This window comes from Pocillopora verrucosa, chromosome 1 (assembly GCF_036669915.1).
Source record: "Pocillopora verrucosa isolate sample1 chromosome 1, ASM3666991v2, whole genome shotgun sequence".
Lineage (NCBI taxonomy): Eukaryota > Metazoa > Cnidaria > Anthozoa > Scleractinia > Pocilloporidae > Pocillopora > Pocillopora verrucosa.
In genome coordinates this window covers 28,171,603-28,192,803 of record NC_089312.1, presented here as the reverse complement: position 1 = coordinate 28,192,803, position 21,201 = coordinate 28,171,603, and the positions used below count along the sequence as shown (strand labels likewise).

Below are 21,201 nucleotides of genomic sequence, written 5' to 3'. Positions count from 1 at the left end.
TATCTTCACCCTAAAAATTTTAAAAAAGAAAAAAAAAAAAAAAAGGAAAGGAAAAGAAAAGAAAAAAAAGGAAACGACAAAATATGACTTTCTCAAAATAGCAGGTGAAAATGAAACGCGCTAAATATTTGAGCTACAAAGGAAATTTAAACCCCCACCGGAATGATGTATTTTTATTTCGTAATCTGTATTTTTATTTCGTAATCGGGAAAAAGAAATTCATCAATCTAATCTATCATGAAATGGGCTTATCACAGCCATGACATTGTATTAAAGCTATTCTCTTGGTACTTTCTTAGTTTACTGATTTATGTTACCTTCTCTTACTCCCTTAGTACAGTGCGATCTCTTTTCACACAGGAGCCATGAATGCACAATTACATTCAGAGGACGTAAATATGACTACATCTACCTTCCTGAAACCCTCTCTACGGATATATTGCTTGTCTTTTTCACACAACCAAGTAAAAGGTTGCTTTGAAATTCTAAATCATATGTTTCAGAGGAAGGTAATTTCTTCAAGTTATGATAATTTTCATACTAGAGGCGATGATTTATTTATGAAGTTTGTGATTTTGTGACAGTATACCTTCCAGCCCAAGATGTATTATTAACATTGCCTCAATCTTTACAGAATTAAGATATCTTCGCATTTCGAGGCGAATTACACTGCACCTTGTCTCTGATCACAAAAAGCTTAAAAATTACATAACACGTGCTACGTGCTTCTATATAAATCAGTACTCTGTATTGCTTCAGTCTCAGTCGAGTCAATTTCTCAACCTGAGCATAGAACATTGTGAATTCAAATTTCTCTACAATACCAATCGCCATACAGAATTATTGACTAAAATCTGAGCTCAATCGTGCCTTCGGCATAATAACCTTCAAAGAGGATAATCATGTCCACGGCCTTATTTTGACTGGTGTAAGAGCTCTCAGCCTTTTTTTAATCACAACAAACGTGATGCCTTTGGCCAATTGCGGTCAATAGTAATTACTTAATATACGAAATGAGAGTTCCATTTTGGGTTGGACCATACATGGGCTTACATCAATGAAGAAGGTTCGCTTAAATTCTAACACCACAGTTTCCATTCTATATACAAGGTTATATCTTCAACAGGTTATTCGTATGGCCACGAGCGTGGGAAAAGGAGCAAATCTGAGTCCCTCAAGATAATGAATCGAATCTCACGCCATTACGATTTCAAACTGATGGTCTACAGAAAATTCGATGTGAGGTAAGTCCTCAGTAGGTTTGTATGTAACAAGTTCCATCAGATTTATATCCAACAAAGGAGAGAGAAAAACTATCAAATATCCGTGCTGAGCCGGTTAACGAGAGTCGATTATCGTTTTCTAAAAACCGCCGTTAATATTTGCGAACGACAAAGATCTATATTACAAGAGGAATTTTTTTTTTGGTGTTGTCAGTGGTGCAATCAAGTTACCCAAAACAGTGCAAGGTAATCCACATCTTTGGTACACGACTAGGAAAAAAAAAGGGAGAGAGAGAGAGAGGGAACTGATGATTAGAGAAACCTGTGACATCAGAAAAAAATGGCCAGTAAAACACAAAAGCGCCAGAAAAGGGTCTCAATAGGGTAAATCGTTAGCCGTTAACGGCGAAAAAATTCAGCCATTAGGCGTAAAAATTGCCAAATTTTAATCGTAAATGATAAAAAGGCTAACCTTTACTTTATTACAGCGGTAATGAGCTCCAAAATGGCTAAAATGTCAAACATTAGCCGTAACAGCCATTACCCCATAGAGACCCTCCTGGGAGTAACGTAAAATTCTCGGCTAAGCGATGAAAATTGTCGCCATGCAATCGTGCTAAAATGTGGAAGTTGAAAACTGTGTCACAGAATGCTCCTTAAGGCTTTAAAGTTATCCTACAGAGTTTATAACTTTGCATTTCCTTGCCGCGACGGATCGCCTGTGCTTTCCTTGGAAAGTGAAATGTAAAAAAAAATTTAAACAATCTCACAGTAGAGAACTAAGTCTTTTAAAAGAAAGGACAACTGATTTATGGTATTCTAGCCGCAACGGATCGTCTTTGCTTTCTTTGAGAAGTGATATTAATAAAAAAGAAAAATAAAAATAAAAAATCTCCTGGTGGAGGAAATAAGTCTATCCAAAAAAAAAGAAAAGGAAAGAAAACGGAAAACAAACTTTTGGTATCTCGTCACGAGAAAGAAACATAGAATCCTAAATTTAAGAGTCGGTGTAACACAAGTTGAACACAAGTTGTGTTCGGAAAGCAACCCAACGCTTTAAACCGACTCTTAAATTTAGGATTCTGTGTTTCTTTGTGTTTTAAGGTTGGACTTTATCGCCATCTGTGCTGGGGCTGATTACCATAATCTGTTGGTGGAAAAATCATCCCTTTGACTGGCATTATTTACAAACGTGTCTCTGCCCCTGGCGTGGAAGCTGGCGCGGAACTCCTTCGCCAACTGGAATTCCTCAGGCTCCCAACGATCTTTGTACTTCCACCGTGATAATTAGAGCTGTCTAACAACATGGATCCCATGCCAGAGCTTGTTCCTCGCAGCGTGCAGTTTTTCAGACAAAGAGTACAGAAGGCAATCGTTTCTTTCCCTTTATGAGTCAAGAAAAAGTAAATCAACGGAAAAATGGAGCAGTGGCTAAAGAGCAACCAAATACAGATTGTGTAAGCGATGATGATAGCTCTCGGGTTTGATTCTCTAAAGACGATCATTGAGAACAAGAGGAAAAAATACATTGGCCCCCAGCAGATGATTATGGATAACAGAGTCAAAAGGATAATCTTTACAGCCTTCCTTTGCCGTTTGTGTTTGACTAGTACTCTTTTGAATGAATCCCTCTCACTTCTGTTTAGTTGAAATTGAAGGTCTCGCTTTCCTTTGATCAGGGTATAAATGGTAATAGAATGAAATAACGTAATTAAAAATAGAGGGCCGAAAAAAAGCGTCAATATGACGATTTGCGTATTTTTCAGTGCAGTAGCATTCAACCAGTCCTCTCCACAGATATAGGTGTTATCACCAACTTCATAAATTTCCTTGAACCTGGCGTAGCAAGCCGCTCCGGTCATTGCAACGATCCACGCCACAGGTAGAAGAAAGCAAACAAGTTTCTTTCTGAGGCGAACATTAAAAGGGAACCGAACAGCCAGGAATTTCTCGCAGGTGATGATCAGTAAATTCAACACAGAAGCCGTCATGGCAGTATTCTGCACAAAAGTAACCAAACGACACATTACTCGGCCAAAAATCCAAGCGTCAAGAATGAACAAATCAACTGTCACAAACGGTATGCAGAATATCGTGATGAGCAGATCGGACACAACTAAGTTGAGGGTGGATAAATTCGACTTATTCCTTCGCTTTGAAGAACACAGAATGGCGACCAGGATAGGAATGTTTCCAAGCAAGGATATCGCTGTAATTGAAAACAGAGAAACCACTATAAAGTTGAGTACTCCTCTTGAAAACACGCACATTGCCGACTGACAATCATTTTGCCAAGGTTGACTGGAATTTTGGACGCTCACGTTAGCCATGCTTGAAGCTACAATTAAGGTCGCCAGCTTTCGGGTAAATTAATCCTCCTTACTCCTATGGAAATAAAGGAATGGCTTTATTATATAGGAGCTAAAGTTGATAGCAAGTTGACGAACACCCACGCAAACGTCTGACGTTCAAAGAGAACTGTCGGTTATTCCAGTTAAAAGATGCACTAGGTTACATCCTGTATGCTGGAAAGTATTTCCACTACTAATAGGAAAAAATCATAATAGCACGAAATTAAACATCCAGAACTTTTATTCTCCTGAATATGAATAATGTATTTGTAAACTTATCAAAGCTGATTTTGCCCTAGAGTGACAAATTGCGTTTCACCCTTAAGAATATATTAAATGCTAAATGATAGATGTTAATCGGCAACCTTTTCTTTTCTTGTTGGACCTAATTATTCGCGCGGTAAAGATAGCATCAATTTAACAGCAGGCAAAAATTAAACGCAGAATCACGGGTTGGTGATTTTTTTCGTGAGCGGTAGAAAATTCAAATGAATTGGCACGGAACGCAGTGGCGTTGTGGCCAAAAGATGACAATTGCGCGAGCTAAAACACTGTGCAGAAAAACATTAAAGGCTCTTTTGTCCTTTCCTCTAAAGAACCTTAATCTCAGCTGCTTTTGGCCACACGCAGAAAAGAAAGCAAAAGAAAACTGCGATTGGCTATCCACGAATAAAGCATCGCCGCGTGCCGTCGAGGCATTGAGATTTCAGTAGTTTTTTTTTTTTTTTTAATAGATGAACTAACTCAGCATTCACCGTACTCAGATAGTTTCAAGGCAGAATAATAAACCAGAAAAAAAAAGTATACATAGCGAAAAAGTGGAATCTCTCTTCTATATTCTCGATTGAATCCTCTCCCATTAGCAGCAATTATAAACACACATTACAGTTTGAAGACCAAATAAAATAACGCCAAAGTCATTAAAACACGCAAGCGTCAACCTAGTTGTCTCGAGCAGTACATGTTACTGAAGACTGGCTGAAATTATTCATTTCTCCGGAATAAAATGAAAGGAAGATATTTTTTACCTTCAGGTCTTCAGGTTAATACGCTACATTCGCTGAATAAACTTAGTAAGAGAGAAAAATAAAAAAATTGGACAGTACTTTCATCACTAATACACACATTTTCAGCAACTTCGATATGCAAAATACTTTCCCCTTTTTTCTGTAAGCTGTTTTAAATTGCGCCATTCGTAGAATGAAATATCTTCATTTTTTTTCTAAACCATTGATGTTTTATTCTCTCCCAAGAATTCATCCTTAAAAGCTAAAATTTTTTGCATGTTAGAACGTATATACGAATGAAGTTCATATTTTTCAAATAGATCACAGCAACGCAATCCGTCTTTTAGTTCCAATGACATCGATTATGGAGGGCGGGTTCACCTTTCGGGTCGACTTTCATTTGGTAGATTAATAATGATCAGTAGTAAATATATATATATGGATATCTGAGGTGAGTTTTTTAAGCATTCATCTTCACAAATTTCAGGAAAAATTGTCACAAAAATATAAACTGTTACCTTAGTTAGAGGCTACTGATCGAGAAAATTTGATTTCGATGAGATTTTCCTTTGTCAGTCGTCTTGTTTCCGACGATGCCGATGTAATTGTAAAAAATAATCATCTGAATCCATTTCTGTGATGAAGATGTTTAAAAGAGACTATATGGCCTTTAAAAAAGCATTCGCACACACTTAAGACGATAATCTTGCGAACCTTATAATGAAATTGAAATGAGCGAATATTTAATGAGAGTTGTAAGTTTGACAATACATATACCGCGGAGTAATAAAAACCTCTACCGCTTAAACCTGGGTTTATCTAGAGGTCAGGATAACCCAAAAAAATCGAGAAATCCCCATGAACACATTAATACTCATTTAAATATGACAATAAAATTTTTGCTATCTGGTAACAAATGACACTGGTGAAAACTTGAAATAACGGTGTTTAAGTTTGTCTAGTTTCAATCGCGCTATTGTAGAAAAAAAATGGAAAATTATTTTCTAGTCTGAGTGAATCACCCCAACTGAATGAAACATCGGAAAACCCTGTTTAATTTTTTGTGAGAGAATTTCGATTTACTAACGAGTCGCAAGCCCGTTCGGAGGAAGAAAAAGAAAAGATAAACAGAAGGAAAGATAAAAATCAAGGTCAGTTTTGATGAGTTTTACTTTAAACTCTTCAGTTTACTATTTTCCCTTATATTTTTCTTCGTTTTCACTCCCCTTTTTAAGCTACCATATCAGCAATACTTTAACAAGTTTTATATCACTTTCTTGAAAACCAGAGCAGTGAGTTGTTAATCTCGAGGAGTTACAAGGTCTTTTAAGGGCTAAACCGGATTACTCGAAATAAGACCCATTGAAAATATCGAATCTTTTCTCGCGAAGATGAAATACGCACCAAATTTTACTTAGACAGCTGTTTCCTAATCCAGAATTTCAAGATATTTCGGCTAAAGATAGCCATCAAATTCAAGGTTTACTTGCAAATGTTATATTAATAATCTGCATTGAAAGAGATGGAGGACTGTAAGGCAGGAACGTAACACTTTCGCACACAATTAAGACATTGTTAAAGAAAAATTTTTATCATGTTTTGGTGAACGAGTGAATCAGGTGGATCGTGATACGCTAAATGGAGTACCCACTATAATTATGCTTAGACATATGAATAAAAAGGCGAAAGGAAGTCATTTCAAGGGCGATCGTGATTGAGGCACTTCCAGTGGCGCCCTAGTGAAGAAACATTCCAACTACTGGTTTACACGGCTAAAATCAAATATCGTAAACATGGTAAAACTTTATTCTGAGGGTTTATAGTGTATTGAATATTGCTTGGAAAACAGCTTGCTGACCACAAACCATAACAATTTTTAGCGGTGTGTTTTGTTACGGAATTCCCGCTGACAAATCTAACCTCAAAGTCAATATAAATCAGTCAGGGTGTGACAGTTTTGGTGGTTTTGTGGGCTTCATTAAATTTTTTCGAGAATTTTCATGAGTAAACCGAACATGAGTGAAGGAAACATGCTTACGAGATTTCAGATGTCACCAATGCGGTGGCAGTTGATTGTTGTGAGTCGGCGACACAGTCAACAAGGACTTCTCTAAACGGACGTGTAATTAATATTGAAGACGAGAACACGAAACATCCTCCATGTAGGCGTCAAAGAACAACACGTTGATAAACAAAATTGTCCGGCAAAGTTGCCATTTTATCGTTGAGTGGTTTTATCGATGGCGTTTGGCGCAAATAACTTAAAAAGCAGCGTGAAATATTAAATGCGATGTCACCATTAACATCAAAGTTAAGACATCCTGGCTGGCAACAGAAGCCTTGTTGCGCGGTAATGAATTAGAGCAATTACACGGCAAAAGAAGAAAAGATTCGTGAGAAATAGTTAAAAATTTCTTATCGATAAATTTTAAATCGCGCATAAAGATTTTTTATGATTTCATAATTTCAGGCTCCAGGAGGATGCGATTCTTCGAAAGGTGGAGAATTTGACACGGCAGATATTGAAATTAACTATACTCTCGGAAATCGCAATGTTTTTGCTCAGTGACTGTTTTCTTTCAATTTTTGTGAATATGGCTGCCGAAAAACTGCGTTTTGAGTCCGACATCGCGTTGAAACGCCAACATTCCTTGACCACAAGAAAAAAAATCAAAAGCCCTAACCGAGATAAAATGCTCTGAATACTATTTGCAAGGAGTTTAGAGATTCAGCTTGAGTTTGTTGGCTCTTTCTGAAGGCTCTAGTTTTATTTTTTTTGTGGCTCTAACACGAAATTTATCTTCTTGCCTTTCAACAACTATAAACTATCGAACGGTTTAACTTGAGACAATTACATTCTCAGAGGTGTTTTTGTTTTCTGTTTTTTAACCTCATAATCGCCGTCGCCCAGTCCTTGTCGCAAAATTATTGAAAATCGAACCAAGTTCAGCTTAGAGTTAACTTTTGTCTTAAATCAATTAGACGGCAACTTTGGAATTAGCACGCTGCATCAAAAACATACTGGGCGACAAATTGCCGTTCTTATAATAATGGAGACAGTACCCAAGGATGCAGTTTAATCGATGTTTCCGGCAAAGAAAAGAGACGACGGAAAGTAGGTGTCATGAACAGTGTATGACTCAACACATGATGTCGACAAGGGGAGGAGGATTCTGCAGCGTTGGTATCAGGATTTACTGCAGTCTCATTTAATGATGAAATTCTCCCACGTTTATTTTCTCGTTTGTTTTCCTGCAGCACCTATGTGCAAACCGAGCTAAGTGTTTAGTTCATTTTCTGTTTTCAAGGAGACAGTGGTCATTTTTCTTGTCTTGAAATACAATTCTTAATGACAGAAAATTAATTAAGTCGCTGATTTGATCGGATCCAACATACACAGGAGAAGAAGCAGCCCAGTTGAAATCTGCGAAGGGGAAAAAATAAGCAGAAAGTAGCGCACTGTTTCAGCAGTGAGTACTTAGCGCGTGAGCGGTAAGGCGTGAACCGTGAACCGCGAAACATGTTTGAGACGAGTGACGTAATTACCCGCCCGCACGAGCCGCTCTCAGTCATTGACCACTTCTAATTTTTCTCAGCTCTTAAATTTAGAAAGAAAAGCAAAACAAAATTCCCACCAAAGAGAATCTGCCACGAACACATCGGGTTATGACTATTGGTTACGGAGAATCAGTCTATAGGCAAACATTCAAGCCGTGAAAGGCGTGCGCTGCAGCGAGTTATGAAACGTGTAGCAAAATGTTGTGCGTGAGTCGCGAAGCTTTCGTGCCTTGAAGAGTGTGTATATCTTAATCCCGATTAACCTTTGTCCGGTCGACCATTTTCTATTGTTAGAGATAACTCGGAGCACGTCTTCTGCCTTAAATGTAAATCAAATTTCGTGACGAAAACTAAATTAAGGTGGTCAGCGTGGAGAAATCAAAATACTACACGAAATGACAAACAAAAAAATCAGATTAACAGAAAAAAATTAAAATAAAAAAGGGAATTTTTTTGAAAGCATGTTATTCATGATTTGTCTCACTAGGTCGTCACTTCCGATGTTCCACTTCACACTGCTGTGTGCCTTCGGGCAATGAGGCCAACTGCTGTTGTATCACTCCATGAAGCACGATATTTCGCAGCAAATGGTTCGTATTTAGGATCAATGATTGGCGTACTCCGAAATTTAATTTAGCTAATATGGAGCGGGCTGTTATGTTATCGTACTATGAAGACCGTAAGTCGGGAAACTAAGTAGAAACAGACACCAGACGGAGATTAAAAGTGAAGAAAGGTCGCAACGACAATTCGAAGCATATAATTTTTTTTTTTGGTGAACTACATGCATACCTAAGTGTAAGGTAAAACCTTTTAAGGCATGTGGGAAATGTCATCTCGTGTTTTCAACTGCTTCTCAAACAGAACTTGAAGCCAACATGCAGAAAACTCGTACTAACGCATGCATTAAGAACCTAAACGGGAAAAAACCTCGAATCAAAAACTCGGGCCTCCTACAGAGCACGAGAATTAAAAGTACAAGTTGCGTTGCCGTAGCCCGGTTAGGCAAGGATTCCTTTTGTTGTACTTCCCTAATCCCTCCCCTTTACCAGTCACGACATCGTCTCGTCTTCATTTGGCACTACTAACATTTAGGAAATATGAACATTCTTACCATAAATATCATAATCCACATAAGACTTCATCCTAATATCACTCAATAGAGACGACGGAATCGAAATTCCTGCGGCATGGATGCCTTCTACCCAAAAGCACAACTGCCGATCAGAAATTCATCTAGTGGTTGGAACAATGATATGATCAAAGTACACCAATGACAGCGCACCGAACCGCCCTCATAGACCGCAAACCAAGGTAATACAAGAAGCGACACTTAAACAATTGATTTCGTCGCCAGACGACCAGGGGACTAGCAGTCGAAACGTCTCGATCAATGCAATCTCCAGCCTAACTCTACATTAGCAGGCAAAAGATTAAACATTCATTTATCTACATAACCAAGACCAACTACAACATTTTCCATAAGTGTTAAAATTCTGTTTGTGAACTTTGTCAACGAACCCCTCATGCAATGAAACGTTGTTTGAAAATCAGTTACTTTATTTACAGACCGACAAAATTACATCGAACAGTGACATTCATTAGACTTAACTGCATTTAATATTTCCATGATGAAAAGTCAGCTAATATTCACTATTCAGTTCATACAGTCAAAGTGGAAAACTCAAAACTATGTTTTTAAAATTCCTCTTCTTTCCGCATGAGGTACTGGACTCTTGAGTATTTAAAGCAGCCCTGTTACATTTCTTGGAAATCTAATCCTTGTCTCATTTCTATATCACAAAAATAATTTGGAATATCAAATAAGAACCGACTAGTTTGGTTTTAAATAACTTGAAGTCTAAGCTTTTAAGACGGACAGACAAATCCGATGAAGTGGGGCGTCAAAGACAGGACAGATTTCTTTGGTAATTCAATAGCGGAAGCTTAAGTTCACCTTCTAAACTAGAACTAACTAAAAACTAAAACTGTACACTTTCCCTTTATACATTTTCAAAATATTTTTCTAAGTGCTCCACGAGGATACCAATTTGGAGTCATTAACACTATACTTTGTTCTTCTCAGTTTTTTCTGTGATGCTTGAGAGTCTTTGGATAATTTGTTCAAGGTATTCACTTCTAAGAAATGTCTGGGTGTGTAGCGCCACATTCGTCTCTCTCTCTCTCTCTCTCTCTCTCTCTCTCTCTCTCTCTCTCTCTCTCTCTCTCTCTCTCTCTCTCTCTCTAAGCTGGTTTTCAACGTGTACTGCTCAATTTATAGTGAAAATATCGTCAATATTGGAACAGAATAAAATTCAGGATACGCGTGCGTATAGGCATTGTTGAGAATCGAATCAATCTTTCTTCATCCTCAGTTTTAAGCTTCCATAAGGGGGGAGCAACACGAATTGATAGTAAATCTGAGCAAGATTGTCGAAGTGAACACATCAGTAGAATCAAAACGAGGAAGCATTAAAAAACCCTAAAATATAATGAATTTGAACATAAAAGAGGAATTTTTATACCGTTCCTTCTAAAAACCCTAAATAAGTAAATAAGTGAAACAGGTTCTCTTAAAAAAATAGTTGGATTTTAAAACATGTTATAAAACACGGCAACAATCGTAGCCGAAAGCGGTAAGATAACGTATTTTGTGACAAATTTCCATTCAGTAGGGGGAGAGGAAAGTAAAGATTTCTTACGCCAAAATGGCGGAATGACGAAGTTGCAGTTGATGGTAAGTCGTCGAATACACAAGCGAAGGTTACTTTTTTAAAAGCACAAGAATATTTTCAGAAGGAGTTAAATTGTACGCGATTTTGGTATGTCGTAAGAGGAAATGTCATGCGCGTGTAAATGGTCCTAAGAAGTGTAGAGGGCCTGTTACAAGTTTCTCAAACGCGACAAAGTTGCACCATGTAAATCGTCCGTTACTTAAACACGACAATTTAAATCACCACCATCTTGGATTATCAATTGAGGATCCGTGAGGTCTCCATGGGAATGTATGTGGTCGTAGTAAGAATTTTCCGACGTTGAAGCTGAATTTTCTAAATCCCCATACAGCGGTTCCTAAATAGGAAGAGATCGTCGAGAGAAAAATCTCAAAGTTACAAAAAGAAACCTGCACTAGAACTTAACAATAATCACTAGAATTTTACAACTAACATCAAAATTTTGCGCATACTGCACCATGGCCTGCAATAGAAACGCCTTTAAAGTAAAGAACGGTTTGTGAGGAGTTTTACAACTAACCAACTTCAAACCTCAAGCCTAGTGATGGGTGAATTAAGGACACAGAAGAAAAAAGAAGAAGACGCACCACATTCCTCACCAACTGTATTCTTTGCCGCAATGGTGGTTGTTGTCGCCTACATAGACAAACAAACAAATACATAGATAAGTACAGCGAGCAACTCAGACAGAAAGAGTGAAGGAGCTTACGGAAAGGAACGCATATCCAAGTCAACAATTCCTCTAAATTACAAATTGTAATTAATGTCTCAGAGCGAAAACCATCTTTGGATTGGTCCTAGTCTCCGTTAGATAACAAGATTCTTTTCAACTCACAAATTTCATGGTTTTTCTCCTACGGAACGAAACAGTTAAGGTATCTCCTTAAAAATACAAGGAAAATAATAAAAGTACTAATAAAAACAATAAAAAAGACTTACCTAACTCTATAATTCCTGTACAAGTAAATCGCCGCCATAACGACGCCAAATAAAATCACAGTAACTACAAGTACAATCCAGATAAGCCGACTATCGAGGGAAAGACTATCAACATAGGGTTCATTCTCCCCGGCCTCCTCGCCTGAAGAAAAAAAAAACACCATGTTATCTTGCCGCTTAGTCGCTTCAATTCTCACTATTTTACCTTTTAACAATATCTTACAACAGATTACAATAAGCCAGAGTTTATCCGCCCACTGCAAAAGTACCGTTCAAATGGAACACACAACGACAAACCTTCCAAGGGCCAAGGAACACTTTTCGGTCCACATCCCTCGGCTGTGCACATACTGATTTGTGTTTGGTACTCAACATAGCGATTTAACCCCCGTAAAGTTGCTTCAGTCGCCGAGCTGTCATTAATTTGCAGGCTCTTTATGGAGTTGGGGATTGGAACCGACGAATCATTTTGCTTTGTGGTCTTCCAGTAGTCTATGTTGAATCTATTAGGGACGCCATTCCACGTAATCAAAGGTGGCAGCTGTGAACGAGGAAAGTTATTTAATAATTTAGCCTTACGTTTTCACAAAGCTATACGCAATGGGCGAGCCGACGTGCAGGGATATTTGAGCTGAATTGTCAGCTGAAAGTAAGTGCAGTATGTGCTCCTCTTTTGTTGTACATAATGATTAAATCATTCTTCCCACACGCCTGTACTCAGAACCATATTATCCATATCGACCCTTTAACTTCCATGAGTGACCAAGACAGAATTTCTCCTTACGATATCAATATAATATCAACCAGATAAGGGATGAGAATAAAGAAAAATATCAATTTGGGGATAATTAGTTAATCCAATACTAAATTCTCTGAACTAACATTACAAGAATTGTATGGTTGACAGTAAGGACAATTACAAATTTGATCTGGGAGTTACCGGGTTAAACTCACTATTTATCAGGGTCCGACATTGCGACTGACTGGTCGCCAATGCGACCAAAAATTGAGCGTTGGCGACCAGAAATTTAGAACTGGTCGCCAGCAGGCGACTAACCTTTTTTCCCCTCGGCATTTGAAATTCCAAGGTAAATGGGCTTTTTTTAAAAGAAAACATAAAGCTGCCGTGGACAATTGTAGTAAAACAAAGCGACGATCTTACGATCACCATATTTACCCTGCGCCATATTGTTTCAGCGGCTTCTCCCAATTTTGATATCGCGGGCGAAAACGTGACGTGGCGAAAATCGTGACGAGTCGTGACAAATAAAGCGTCAGCCGAAACACGCGCGCTCAATTAATCTTTTAATACTTTACCTAAATACCAGTAAACAGAGTAAATGCCAGTAATAAAACAAGAGTCCCAAAAGTATGGCCACTTTTAACTAATGAACAGTCTATCGTGCAGTCATTATCCAACCAGAAGCAATCAAGAGCAGCGTACGAGTTAACCTCGCCGTGTCTACGTTGGAAGATTTGATTCGCATTTCAGCAGAGGGGCCTCCAGCAGCCGAATTTGACCCCACACCTAGCGTCAATAAATGGTTGGCAAGGAACAGGGATGCAGGCGAAAGGCTGAGGAGGCCACATTTCCAGAGGTCTTCACTGAAGTGAAGCAGATCCGTGGGACTCTGTATCCCAACGGGGATACCAATTGACTGTAACATGCCGCTTTTACATTAGCTAGTTAACTAAGTAATCAAACCCTTCCATTTGGCGACCAAAATTTTTAGGTTAATCGCCAGTTGGCTCCCTTAGAAAAAAGTTAAATTCGAACCCTGTTTATCATAAACTCCAATAGAAGAGCGTTAGACTCACGGTTAGCTGAGCGCTGGCCTTATCCCTTTAACCCCTAAGTGTGATTAGCACCTATTTTCTCCTTCCAATATTATGCCCGAATCGCACATTTAGGTAACGAGAATAAAGGAAATAGTCACCAACTTAAGAAGCTCTTGATTGATAAACAAATTCTCCTTGTCAGCACCTTAGGAAATGTATAGAGCGTAGTATGGAGAGTTTGCATACTGATGTTAGAGTGGAAAGGGTTAATCTTTTACCGTTTTTACCACACGCCTGGTAAAAAACAAGTAAACAAGTATACCTTAATGTATATTTTGCTCTCTGAAAAGAGAGGCACGCATTACCTGCCATACAACTGTAACATCCCGTTCCTCTTCTTGTGTGTTAGTTACTGACCAGTTGCTAAACTGTGGAGCTTGAGTTGGTGCTGAAGGCAATCAATTATAATAAATAAATTTAAAAACAAACAAACAAGCTCACTTTGGGCGAGTTAAGCATTACCAGGTCTAACTAGTCACATCAAAACCTATTCGTTGATTGACAGAATCCATTACCTAGCAAAAACATTTTGCCCTGCTAGCACAATAAACCAATATCTTAATTGAATCCACTTACCATTTATTTACCATTGACAGCCAAAAACTATTACCTACATGGATAATTTGGTTTTTTTAACTGAGTTGATAGTGTAGATTGGCCACTGTAAAGTGTTTAAAGGCTGACGTTTCAGGTGTTAGCCCTTTGTCATTCGCTCAAAATGTCAGCTTTGAAACTCTTTACGGTGACCAGTTCACATTATCAACTCAGTTGATAAAACCAGATTACCTTGATATACTCCCCCACAGACACAGTACTGCAGTTTCTTTAGAAAAGTTCAGCTTTTATTCTACTTCTCACATGGAGTTTGTTTAGATGGTTATAACCAACCCCCCAATTCTTTAACTCCTAAGATCCCATAAGTAATTCTCCTAACTGTCTGCCATACAGTTCTTGTGATGTTACTTTGGAGAATTTGGTAACAGATCAACTTATAATCCCCTAATGTATATTTTTCTTTATTCTCGTCACTAATGTCTGCTTGGTTTTGTATTGATATTGTTAGGGGAAATTCTGTCTCGGTCATTCATGGGAGTTAAAAAGTTAACTGTTTTCTTGTGACTAAACTAGATTTTATTATAGGCCTGCTGCAAAAAGCCTCCTTCAGACTTCCCATAGTAAACTATTTATTTACATAAAAGTATAAGAAGTGAGTATTGCTGCAATCAGGTGACCAAAATAGAACGAGAAAAAAAGTCTTGTTGAGGAAATCAACTGAGATTTTTACAAATACTAGTGGCATGATTAAACGTTGGAAACAAAATTAATTGCTGAGTTAAGCCCACCTTCCTCAAGAGTTTGGGCAGTAACAGGCCCATCAACCAATCCCCAGCTGCCTTCACAGTTTGACAAGCTACACTGGATATAGAACTTGTATTCTGTGTACGGAGAAAGGTCATCAATGATCCGTGATTCACCCCCTAAGGTTATCTGTACCGACTAAAATTCAACAAAAAGTAGAGAGAAGTTTGAGACTAGTAGTCACTAAGCTACAAGGAGGAGGAGGAAGTGAGGTCAAGAAAAACAAGAGGTCATAAGGTCAAAGAAGTTGGGAGGAACAACCAGTGTTTCCAGAGGGAGGAGGAAGGGGTATAAAAAAAATGTGTAGGAGGTGAACAGATATTCTCTGAGGTAGCAAGTAAAAATCATCACAGAAATTTAAAATACTTTTCATTTTTGCTGTGAGCAAAAAAAAAAAAAAAAAGGAGTAAAATTTACCTCATTTTTCTTGTCATGTGCTGCAGCATACCAAATTCTATAACACAAGATGTTAGTATATCTTCCAAAAAAAGGTGCAGGTTTCCATGAAAGTGACATAGTTCTTTTCCAAACTGCCTTGGCTGTCAGGTTTTGAGGCCTTGTACAGTGAACTTCAACAAATCAACAAGAGACCATAGTTAGGATAATACAACAAAGTTGCAAAGTTGTGATTTAAAAAATATGATCTGACCCAAACATGTTTAACTAGACAATTTTTGCATGCAAATAACCAGTTGAAGGCTATTAAATAGGGATCACAATTTAATCACTACCATAGGATTGGGGTTCTAACCAATAATTTTTGATAGACCAATAATAATAAAACTAATAATAACAAACTTGAGTTATTTATTTAAGTTTCAATACACTATAGTTATATGAGCTAATTGGGGACATGAAATAGAAAGGTACATTAATGTACAGTAACATAGAGGCCTTACATCAAAGTAAGAAAAATATATACATAAGTTATATATGAACAAAATAAAAATTTAAATGAAATAAATAACCAACTGTGCCACATTAACCCTTCCACACCCAGGTGTGACCAAAAGGGAATTTAAGCCCTGCAATAACAATACCCTTTCAAGTAGGAAAGTGATGTGAAGAAAGTAAAATAGTAACAAGAGGATATGTATACCATAAACACCATATTCGCACAGCTAAAGTCTCAGAAATTCAATACAAAACAGTGGGGAGAATTTATATTTACATTTTAGGGGTAAAAGGGTTAATCAGAGTACAACCCTTGCAGCAGGACTAGAAAATATTTTCCTGGAGAAAACTTTGAGAAAAAAAATGGAAATCTCTTACTTTTAATTTCTACTCTTGCAGAGTGCAAGGCAAAATAATTCAAGGAAGAAACATGTCACTGCTAGATGCAACTTTGGAAGTGGGAAAACAGGTGGCCATGGCTTGTTGTAAATTGCTATTGGAGCAGTTGTTTACCATGGTGGGTAGTTTAAAGCCTATTCTTGCTTCATTTACAACTACAATTTTTAGTTTGGTGAGGTGCAACAGAAGTTTGTTGACCACAATTTGGCATTAAAATTGAGTTGTTCTCACCGACTCCATTTCCAGTGGTAGCCTGTTAATCTACTTCTTTTGGAGGGCTTTCATGTTTGACATTTGATCTCACTGTAGTTAGCTTTTATTGCACCTCACTCAACTGATAATCACAATTCACAGTTGTATGCTGCACCTGGCCAAGGTACAACTGGTTGGTCCACTCAGGCTAAAACTCTGGCCGCAATTGAGGATAGCATCTGAAAAGTCTTTTTTCTCAAGGAATTTGTTTAGGTGAATTTATTAAGGTGTTTCCCTTTCTACCATACCTTTTGTTATTAGGCGGCATGTTAATCGCTGGCTTATGAAGACTCCAGATAAATTTTGTAACTCCACAATATAATAAAACATTTTGGGGAAAAGTGACTCTTCAGTCATTCTACATTGCAACTCTTTCTGTAATTGATGCTGTGTTGTGTTCAGTATGCAACCCAATTGATACTGTTCATTTTCTGTGCAACTTGGAAACAGAGGACAATATGAAATTCTGTAGACAGCCCAAGATGAGGAATTCCTCTGTCCGAGTGGTCTCCAAATAATATCAACATCCTTCAACCCAATGGCACCTTTACAATATGATGGTATTTTGACATCTGTAAAAACAAAATAAAAGAATGAATCCCTATCTTTTTATTTAAGTTAACATAAATGATCAACACTAAGAAGAAGTGGTAACATACTAGAAGACAAAACTACTACTGAAGAGCAAAGGAAATTTTTTTGAGCCCCTGTCACATTTTGCAATTACATGAATCATTTCACTCCTCACAACTGACTCTTTCCATGTGTAACATTCCTGACAGACTACTTAATCAAAACAATGTTCTGCATTTTAAAGCATTTGCCATACTTTTAATTAGGACCTGTTTACATGAAAGTGGGGGACCCCAGGTAGGTGAGATACCTGTCAAGGTGGAGAAACCCACCTGTCCATGTAATCCCTTAATTAATCTTGATCATGTTTTCATGATAGGAGGGGTGACCTGCCAAGGCCGGTTGCCTGGTCTACCAGCTAGGGTAACTCTGTCAGCCAGGATTGCAATTTGCCATGTAACCGCCTCAAGGTTGGTTAACCTGCCCAGCTAGGGCCATGTTCATGTTATATTTACAAGCCCACCAAAAACCCCTTCTTAGGATCCTGGGGTTGAAAGTTTGTATGTAAACCCAGGCTCTTTTTTCAACCACAGCTAGGCAGGTTACCTCACCTACCTAGGGTCCCCCACCCAAATATAAACAGGCCCTCACAAGTTAGTAATCACAAGGTTCTTCAGCTGATATTATTGTGTTTCACTACCTTTCAGTTCTACCCTCTTGATATTCTGAATTACAGAGATAATCATCTGGCATGGGAGTCAGCCTCTTTCATGGGTGATAATTACATTACAAAAATCTCAGTTTTGCCAGATACCATGAAATAGGAAATAATGTTGCTGCAAACTGGGAAATGAAATCAGTATACTGTGCAACTCTAAAACAAAGACCTACATGTATCTGGCTGATATTTTTGTAAGCAGTTACTGTGGTAAATTAAAAATGATTGCTGCTGATCAGGTATGACAGCAGACACAGTTTTATAGATTTCATGCTCTCAGTTGAATTCACTCTTAGGCTTTTTCGATGAGCTGTACATGTTACGAACAGGTTGACAACATTTCCGTTGAAGCGTGTATGGAACTGAGCTTTTTGAAGAAGAGAAACTCATATTCAGGAACATTTGACAAATATTTGCCCAAAGGGCGGCTGTACTGCACCTCCTGTGGCTGGATAAACGAAAAAACGTGGTGAATCAAATCGTCATAAATAGTTCTAATCAGCTTTTCCTCTCACCTCAAGATAAAATCTTTGGAGTAACTGCAGAATACCCTGCCACTTTAGTCCACCTCATTTACATGTGTCGTGAGGCTTTCAAGAACGAGGCATAACACAATAGACGCTTTTCTTATCCACTGACATGTAAATGAGTGGCAGGGTATTCTGCAAATTAGCCAAATCTTTAAAAAAAAGTCCCAAGTTTCTATTCCTTTCCGAGATAGTTTGTTGTAATTTGCACGAGTTCGATCGCCTCACACCTGCCGCCATATTTAAAAGAGTGACATTTATTTTATTGTCCTAGCCGCTGGCCAAGTAAATGTCCTCGATTTTGAGTCTGAAAGGAACCGATATCTGAAAGACTATTGAAATAAATTCTATAAATTTGACAAATAATTTAGCTGGTAGATTTCGTAAAATCGTGAATTTCCATTTTTTTTATTCTTGGGCATGAGAAATACTTTTCTTTTCGAAGTATTTTTATTTAGCTTTGAGTAAGAGCGAGATAATTGAGTGCTTCAGATGAATTGAAATCGAAATTCGTTCAATGCGTTTCAAAATATTATTTTCAGGTTTCATCTAGATCGCTTCCAACGCTAGGTAAGGTATCTGTGCCGGAAAATTAACATTTTTCGAAGATTTATCATCCAATATAAACTAAAATGAGTCATGCAAGAACAAATATTTAGGGTTGTTATTTCCCATAAATTCCCCGCGGATAAAGTTACCTTATTTTTGGAATATGCATTCAAGACTATTAAATGCGCGTGTGCTGCAAGGCAACTGGCGTTTTCTCTTTACCGTTCCAAATTCGTAATTACGCGATACCTTTTTTGTTTTGTGAATTGAGACAAATAAGGACTCGTAAGCGCGTTTTAAAATTTAAAAAAATCGTCGCTTTATAACTAGGTGTACCTGTGTTGTGCGTAGATTTACATTGACAGATCTCGCAGTCTTCCACGTAACAAAATTTGACCTGAACTGATTGAGTATGAAGCAGACAAGTTGCGCATTCTTAACTTTGGTCACTTCGTCAGTTGCATCATCAAGGAAATCGAAACGTGTACTGTTGCCAGCGTTGTTAACAATCAAATAGAATTCATGGGTTCTTACAGGTTTGCTACCACGCGCTCGGGTCACACTCAGGCGAAAAACTAAAAATATGTGCGTATGTGATTCTTACCTGTGGGTTTTGTTTTCGTTACGATGTGAAGCACGAGAAATATGAAGGAAAATATATAGAAAAACACTGCTACCATCGCCGTCATCGCTTGTGGCCTGGCGGTTGAATGAATGCATGTCTTTTGTGTTTATTTTATCATCTTTTTATTTTCTATTAGGGGGATTTTCCCCAGCTTTTCGCGCGTCACAGGTATAATTTACGATCTTCCATGGAAACCTAAGAACGCTTCTTTTGTATTTCAGGATAAAAACAAATGATTCTTGTATTAAAAATTTAAATAATTGTCGGCTTGAGCCCCTAAGGAGCAGCTAAAATAGGACTTGAAATCAAAACACTTAGCGCACGTGTTAAGATAAAGACCATACTGTTTGTCCCCTAGTGTGACGAAATAATTGATATTTGCATAATTTTAAGCGTCTCTAAAATGACAGCGAGCAAAAACACCAAACAAATTCAGCCTCAGTTAGGCTTTTACACTTCACCCTAAACAGTATTCGTGGTGAAAATTAGTCTGAAAAGAGAACTATTTTATGTCGCGCTATTCTGCCGTGTCTCTGTAAAGAGTCCACCTGTTTGAGTTACATCTTGAATTCAGGCACGCTCAAAAGATTAAAATGATGAAGAAGGAAATTCATCATTTGCCGACCAAATGAGAAATGGGACTCACCAGCACAGGCAATTTCCAACCCTCCAAGCCCCACCCTCCCCCCCCCCCTCTATCCGTAGCAGCTGCCTGTCTCCCGCGAAACGGTTTATTTCCCACCCATTGTCGTGTATTGTTCGAACATCGTCTAGTTAGTTTGGTCACCCGCTTGCTTTGCATGGCTAGGCTAAAACAAGGGATGCCAATAAGGGATACAAATACACCACTTGTATCATTGATACATGTGGTGTATCAATATTTCAAATATCAGTTCCCGACACGCTTTCGTTTGTTATTATTCCTGGAATATTTTGGCGAGATTGAACGAAAATCGGTCAAATTTATATACCCTATAAATTTTCTCAAAGAGGCTGTATTCCTCCCGAAATCAATGCGAGATTTTAGCTCATAAAGGATAGCAAACAACTCGCGCCACGCCAGGAGATTATTCCGCCTCCTGAAACTGCAAACTAATGGGACAACGGCACCTCCTAGCGTCAATGACGATGGGTTATGATTTCCCGGGAAAATTAACCCATTGCAGACACGTTTTGTTTTTTCTATCTCGATCACTCAGTGGAGCGTTGAGGAGGACGAAACAGTAACGATCAAAGTTGCCAAATGCAAAGGAAAAACCCGCGGAAAAAATGGAAAAACCGGAAAATGTGCTGAGGTGCAAGACAACGAATCGACAGACAGCTTTTAAAATTACGATTCGAGGTGATTGTTTATGTTTTTTATCAAGGCGGGTACTTGCATAAATAAAGGAAACCGGTTTGACGACGACTTTCTTTAATTTAAAATCGACTTTTTCGGCCTCTGAAGGAGGAAAGTAACTTTAAAGCATCACTTCCATCCTCACAACTGAATACAACTCTTGAGTCTCTTAGTACAAAGGTAAATAATTCGCGCGCGTTTTAAGCTTTTTCTCTAAGATATGAGTCAGGGGGCAAGTTTCTAAAGAAACTGTGGTGCTGCGTCGGTGGGAGAGTATTACAGAGTAGTATTACCAAATGAGTTGATAAATAAAA

At 38.1% G+C, this 21,201-nt stretch overlaps 2 protein-coding genes across 3 annotated transcripts; both read right to left on the bottom strand.

Moving 5' to 3' along the window:
- Positions 1 to 189: 189 nt before the first annotated feature.
- On the bottom strand, positions 190 to 9,402 carry LOC131790047 (neuropeptide FF receptor 2). Of its 2 annotated transcripts, none has more exons than XM_059107226.2 (2): positions 9,254 to 9,402; positions 190 to 3,608 (listed from the first exon to the last, which is right to left on the bottom strand). In XM_059107226.2, exon 2 carries the CDS (start codon positions 3,551 to 3,553, stop codon positions 2,408 to 2,410), a length of 1,146 nt encoding a protein of 381 aa, XP_058963209.2. In that variant the 5' UTR covers positions 3,554 to 3,608; positions 9,254 to 9,402; the 3' UTR covers positions 190 to 2,407. The 2 variants fall into 2 exon arrangements, with proteins under 2 accessions (XP_058963209.2, XP_058963210.2); XM_059107227.2 differs by lacking the exon at positions 9,254 to 9,402 and adding an exon at positions 5,100 to 5,226.
- A 273-nt stretch (positions 9,403 to 9,675) lies between these two features.
- On the bottom strand, positions 9,676 to 19,635 carry LOC131790019 (tyrosine-protein phosphatase Lar-like). The gene is made up of 9 exons (XM_059107201.2): positions 19,528 to 19,635; positions 16,805 to 17,128; positions 15,429 to 15,580; positions 14,996 to 15,149; positions 13,958 to 14,040; positions 12,111 to 12,354; positions 11,814 to 11,955; positions 11,474 to 11,510; positions 9,676 to 11,211 (listed from the first exon to the last, which is right to left on the bottom strand). Exons 1-9 carry the CDS (start codon positions 19,610 to 19,612, stop codon positions 11,074 to 11,076), a joined length of 1,359 nt encoding a protein of 452 aa, XP_058963184.2. The 5' UTR covers positions 19,613 to 19,635; the 3' UTR covers positions 9,676 to 11,073.
- Positions 19,636 to 21,201: the final 1,566 nt, after the last annotated feature.